This window comes from Trachypithecus francoisi, unplaced genomic scaffold (genome assembly GCF_009764315.1).
Source record: "Trachypithecus francoisi isolate TF-2019V2 unplaced genomic scaffold, Tfra_2.0 Contig00762, whole genome shotgun sequence".
Classification (NCBI taxonomy): Eukaryota; Metazoa; Chordata; class Mammalia; order Primates; family Cercopithecidae; genus Trachypithecus; species Trachypithecus francoisi.
In genome coordinates, this window is record NW_022680880.1 from 1 (window position 1) to 6,562 (window position 6,562).

At 40.7% G+C, this 6,562-nt stretch overlaps 1 gene segment (V, D, J or C); it reads left to right on the top strand.

The window, feature by feature from the left end:
* The first annotated feature begins 3,009 nt into the window (after positions 1-3,009).
* Positions 3,010-3,677, top strand: LOC117088475. The segment is given in 2 exon segments: positions 3,010-3,166; positions 3,253-3,677. Coding segments are annotated over 2 exon segments (456 nt in total).
* Positions 3,678-6,562: the final 2,885 nt, after the last annotated feature.

A 6,562-nucleotide genomic window follows, 5' to 3' on the forward strand; every position in this document is an offset into this window, starting at 1 on the left:
ATGGGAAGTCAGTGTGAGACAAGACACAAAATTTCCTGCAGAGACGTGAGGAGGCTGGGCTGAAGGGGACACTCAGCACCCACATAAGACAGGGGCAGCCCTGGGACAGGTGCAGATGGAGGTCAAGGAGTGCTTTTCTTCATGTTTGTGGCTTCCTCTGCATCTAAAATTCAAAATTGCAGATAAAAATTATTTACCAAGTTTTAAAATGCCATTTAGCAAATATGTGATTTGCAAGTGTGTTCTCCAAGTCTGTGGTTGTCTTTTCACTCCCTGTCAGTGTGTACTGCAGGAACATTTATATTTATCTCTGTGTCTATGTGTGTGCTTGTGTGTGTAAATTTGGATAAAGTAACATGTGAAGTTTTATTATTTCTTGATTCATGTTTTGCATTATGTCTGAAAACTCAGAATAAAATCCACTAACACTAAAAATATTTTCCATGCTCTAATCTCATGCCACAATTAACTAATGAGTATTTAAACTTCACTCACTTGATGAGAGGACTATCAACTTAAGTCATTTGGATTATTCTATAAGGGAGATGTGTCCTTCTTTCCATTTTTCCTTGATTTAATTCTCTATTAATTTCAGAAATGGTTCAGGGGTGGGTGTTTACTTCATACTCTGGTGTAGATCCATGCTACATTATTCATTTTATTGCTCAAATAACCAGACTTTAATTTAGAGGACGTGAGCTCATTTTCTTTGCACTCTGTATCTTTATGATACAAATCAAATCATCCTTTTGTTTCTTACATTTCCCCATTTCTAGTATTACGAGAAATTCTAAGCTCATTTTCCTGTATTATATTTTCATACATAGAATCAGCCATTCTCCAAGGATTGCTGGCCTCTGGTTTGGAGAATTGTATTAAAGTACAAAATTATGATGTTGGGTGTGTGTACTGTTAATGTGGTGTTGGGGATTCTAGGGACTCTAAGCTAACAGTACCATTTGAATATTAACCCACGTTTACGGGCACATGGAAACTGTATATCTAATCTTCTGTACGTACATTGCATTAAACATGAGAACACACCGATATACTTACCTTACTGTAATACCACATATAGACTTTTAACTTTTCTTCCTGGCCTGCTTATAACTATCCACTCAATATGAAGAATTCCACTCCATCACACGTCATTGAATTATTTAGTTGCACAATCTCAGGTCACATGCACAGCAGTATCAGATTTAAGCTGTGCTTGTTTGGCAGCATGTTTATCTACTAAAGCACGGTGCTTCTACACAGTTTCATTACAGTTTAGACTTACAGAATCCCCTAATTATCAACGTCATTTAGGTGAGAGATTGTGTGTGTCATCTTTCAAAGTGTAGTTATTTCAAATACACTATATAATTTTATTTAAAATTTCATAAAACCAACTTATAGATAAAGTAAGTATATGAAGATTTTCCAGGAATTTAGAAAGAGGGTATCACGTAAGTGAATTGAGCACTGATTAAGGGTGGTGATACTTATTTTAAATCATATGCAATGTTGGACACATGACACACTTAATTTGTCAACACTTAGAATTTAATGACACCAAGTGTGAACCTAAATATATACAACTTTTAAAAAGTATGTAGCTTGTAATGAACTCCAAAATGAAATGCAGACTATATAGAAGTCTCTGGCAACTTTACTGAATGTGGGCAGGGACGGCATGAGATGCAGGCAATAAAGAATAAGGTAACTTTCCCCATTTGCATATAAGTTGTTTCCCTTCACGAGAGACCTTTCTTTCAACAGGCTCCCATGTGAGTCAGTTTCCTTCCTGACAAGCAGGTCACCCAGAGGTTTCTCATCTTCCCTTAACTGAGAAAAGCTTTCCCCAAACTCCAGTTCAGACTAGCTCAGACTGTCCCTAAATGGGCAATTACTTTTAGATATGTGCCCACATCTGTCCCTGTGCATACTCCTCCCTCAGATAAGCACACGCATTGCTTTGTGGACTCTTCCCTCAGAAAACCACAAATGTCCCCACAATGACTCCTTCACATGAGCATATCTGTCTGATGCTGAACTGCTGTGTGGCAAAATTAGCTCAGAATACAAGCAGTTATGGACTCCAGCCCTAACAACGGGTAGGTCTGCATTTTATTTGTAATTCTAACTGAAGCCTTTGCCTTCTTATTAAGAGCAGTGGTTTATAGTTCTACGTGCAGAGACTACAGGCAGATATATGACTCCTCTGGAAAAGTTTATTTTCATGTATTTACTGGGTCATTTTGTTAATAAACATTCATTACATAAAGACACCTGAAAAGGGCCCTCATCAGGGAACGAGAAAGTGTAGTTTGCAGATTAACTCTGAGCATCCAGTCCCAGGAATCCCTTGACCTGCCCTCCCTGAAATCCATAGGCAGAGGGGGAATGACAACTGCTGAGTAGCAAACTTATGTCCACAGGGAGGAGACACGGAAATGTGGTCATTCCCACGCTCACGAGGAGCAGCTCATCCCCTGTCTCTAGTGGCCTGGATCTAGGGATTCACAAATGATGTCACAGGGATTCCGTCTCTTTCTTCTCACTTTAACACTTTCTCTTCAGTGGTGATCATGAATGATGATTGACAGCTGCACGCTCACATCTTTACATAATTATTTACAAATGTTTATTATTTATTCTCTTCAGCTTTTTTTTTTAAATCATCACTTTCCCCCTAATCAAAGAGGATTTTGATCAGAATGCTTGTGGGGAGCCCCTGCTCTCCCAGATGCCCACCGTCATTTCTCTTGAAGGGAGGAAGAACGGCAGCTCTCTTGATTTCTACTCTAATCCTCTAGGACTGAAACCAGAAGGTTGCATGTCCCCTGCGTGAGCATCCAAGAAGATCCTGTCTGTAGAAGCAGGAGTGTCACAGCCTTGACTGAGAGCTACGGTCCTGAAATGAGACGGTGTCCCCAGTGGAGAGCACATGTGGATGTTCACACCTGCGGGCTCACTGCGCCTCACCACAGATGCACTCCCCTACTGAGTCCTGAGACCTGAGTGCACCCCATAGAGTAGGGCTCAGATGAGGGATGCAAATCTCCACCAGCTCCACCCTCCTGTGGGTTGAAAAGCTGAGCACCGGGCCCAGCTCAGTGACTGCTGTGCCCCACCATGGACACGCTTTGCTCCACACTCCTGCTGCTGACCGTCCCGTCCTGTGAGTGCTGTGGTCAGGGACGACTTCAGGGGTGAAACATCTGCTCTTTTCTCTGTGGGCTTCATCTTCTTCTGCTTTCTCCACAGGGGTCTGGTCCCAGGTGACCTTGAAGGAGTCTGGTCCTGCGCTGGTGAAACCCACACAGACCCTCACGCTGACCTGCACCTTCTCTGGGTTCTCACTCAGCACTACTGCTATGGGTGTGGGCTGGATCCGTCAGCCCCCAGGGAAGGCCCTGGAGTGGCTTGCAAGCATTTATTGGGATGATGGTAAATACTACAGCCCATCGCTGAAGAGCAGGCTCACCATCTCCAAGGACACCTCCAAAAACCAGGTGGTTCTAACAATGACCAACATGGACCCTGTGGACACAGCCACATATTACTGTGCATGGAGACCACAGAGACACAGCCCAGGGCGCCTCCTGTACAAGAACCCAGGCTGCTTCTCAGTGGTGCTCCCTCCCCACCAATGCAGAACAGGAAAGTGCGGCTGAGATGCAATTTCCTGCCAGGGTCTGGGTTTCTTATCCCCACCTGACTCAGACCCTTGTCTTCCTCCCTCTTCTTTACTAATGAATGGCGTGTCCCCTGCTAGAGGTTCCTGCAAGCAGAAGCTGTTTCCTGTTTGGCAAAGATTCAGCAGGAAAGGTTCCTGTTACCTAAAAAAATATAGACAGATGAGACTTAATTAACATAAAGAATTCTTTTTCAAAACAACAGAGTAAATAGTCAGTTTGCAGAATGGCAGAAAACTTTTGCACACTTTGCCTGTGACAGGGAACGAATATGAAGAATTTGTAAGGAACTCAAACAACTCTACAACAACAACAGCAACAAGAACCAAATAACCCACTAAAATGAGCAAAGGACATGAGTAGACGTTTTCAAAAGAACACATAGAAATGGATAATAAATATATAAACAATGCTCAACATCACTGACCATCAGGGAAATGCAAATTAAAACCACAATAAGATATCATCTTCCACCAGCTGCAATGACTATTATTAAAAACTCAAAAATATCAGATGTTGGTGAGGATGGGAAATAAAGGAAATTGTTAGACACTGTTGATCAGAGTGTGGACGAGCACAACCTCTATGGAGAATGGTATGGAGATTTCCCAGAAAACTAGAAATAGACCTGCCATTTGGTCCAGCAATCCCACTACTGGGTAACTACCCAAAGGAAAATAAACCGTTATTTCAAAAAGATACCCACACTTCTATGCTTACCATAAAACTATTCTCAGTAGCACATGTGTCAAACAGAGTGTCGGCCAATGGATGATTTTATAAAAGAATATAGCATGTATGCACAATTCAATAATTGTCAGCCACAATAAGGAATGAAACTGTGTGTTTTGCAGCAAGATGCATAGAATTGAGGTACAATATAATTAGTGAATTACCTCACAAACAGAATGTCATATGTCACATGTTATTACTTACAAGTGCGAGGTAAACAATGTGTACACAAGGATATGTTGAGAGAAATTATGGACATTGGAGACTTAGAAGGATGGGAGGGCAGAAGGTGGGAGCATGATGAGACATGACATAATGGACACAATATACAATTATATGAGAAAGAATCTTGTATGATAACATTTATCCTGAAATAAAAATGACTTTATTTAAGGAAGAGTGATGTTTAGAATAAAACAATATGTTCAAGTATGCCACAATGTTCCATTGTACAATGTATGTACAATGGAACAATGCCACAACGATACTCCTGAGAAGAACAACTCCAAGACACATAATTGTCAGATTCACCAAAGTTGAAATGAAGGAAAAAATGTTAAGGGCAGCCAGAGAGAAAGGTCGGGTTACACATAAAGGGAAGCCCATCAGACTAACAGCAGATCTCTCGGCAGAAACTCTACAAGCCAGAAGAGAGTGGGGGCCAATATTCAACATTCATAAAGAAAAGGATTTTCAACCCAGAATTTCATATCCAACCAAACTAAGTTTCATAAGTGAAGGAGAAATAAAATACTTTACAGACAAGCAAATGCTTAGAGATTTTGTTACTATCAGGCCTACCCTACAAAAGATCCTAAAGGAAGCACTAAACATGGAAAGGAACAACAGGTACCAGCCATTGCAAAAACATGCCAAAATGTAAAGTCAATTTCCACTTTTATATTAGCCATGAATGTGGGATAGGTGGGTGCTCCTAAGAGATCCATAACTTGCCCATTTTGATGGGTTTTCCAGAAGATGTGAGAAGCCACTTTGTTTGCAAAGCATCCCAGAGCCATGCTCTGCTCCACATACATGAGTGCCCATTTCCTGGTCTTTGGTTAACTGTAAAACGCTCATCAGTGCACCTGGGCTAATTTCACATCAGGTAGAAGAATGTGTTGTAAAGGAAAGCTAAAGTTGCAATAGCAAGTCCTGCTCAGTAACCTTCAGCTTCATTGTTTTTGTGTGACCCATCAACTAATTACATTACATCAGGGTTCTCAGTGGGAGTTTCTAATAAATATAAGGGAGGTACAGAAGTTCCCTAATTAAAATAATACAATTGTGAACACAGCCTCAGTATTCAACCATATCTCCACCCTTCACATCCTTCACCACAAAGGAATTTTCATCTCCCCTGGAAGTTGGGTTCATTTTGAAATTAGTGATTGTTTTTCATTTTAATATCTCAAGATTATCGTATGTGACTATTTTATCAGAAAGTGAGTTATGGGAACTTGAACTAAACAACTGAAAACAAATTCACCACTAATTAAGAAAGATGACAAAATGTGATTGGCTCCAGGCTTTGATAATTCAGCAGTTAATGTATCCAGACTTTAAACTTACCCATCTTCCTGTTACCTTCATGACACAGTCAACTCCCATTATGAAAGAAATGGTGACTGCCTTCCCAAGGGTTATGCACAGTTACAAAAATAGACTGGCTAAGGTGAGGAGTTGATTGTTTAAATTCCCGTTTGAAGAAGTAGAATCAACTACTTTTCTGAGTGGCTCACAATGACTCCAGCTCACTCACAGAGCTCAGACAGAAACTTCACTTGAGGGTAGAAGCTGGGCTGCAGGGGGCACTCGGTAGCCATAAAGGTGAAAATGAGCTGTCAGATGGAACTTCCCCATCACTTCAACATGGAATTTATTGTTTCATTTCATTAGCACTCTTTACATAATGGTTCATATTTTTTGGTCTGTTCATTATTGGTATTTTTCAAAGGAATCTCACTTGAATCTTTACTCTTTTGCATTTTGTCTACAGGACAAGGTTGGGAAGTGTTACCTCCAGCATCATAACATGATCTAGTGACTTGACACATTTGTGGCAAAGAATACCTACCGATTCAGAAGCTCTTTGGTTTTCTTTCCATGAAATAGAATTATTTCTTCTGTTCTGTGTATGAGCATAT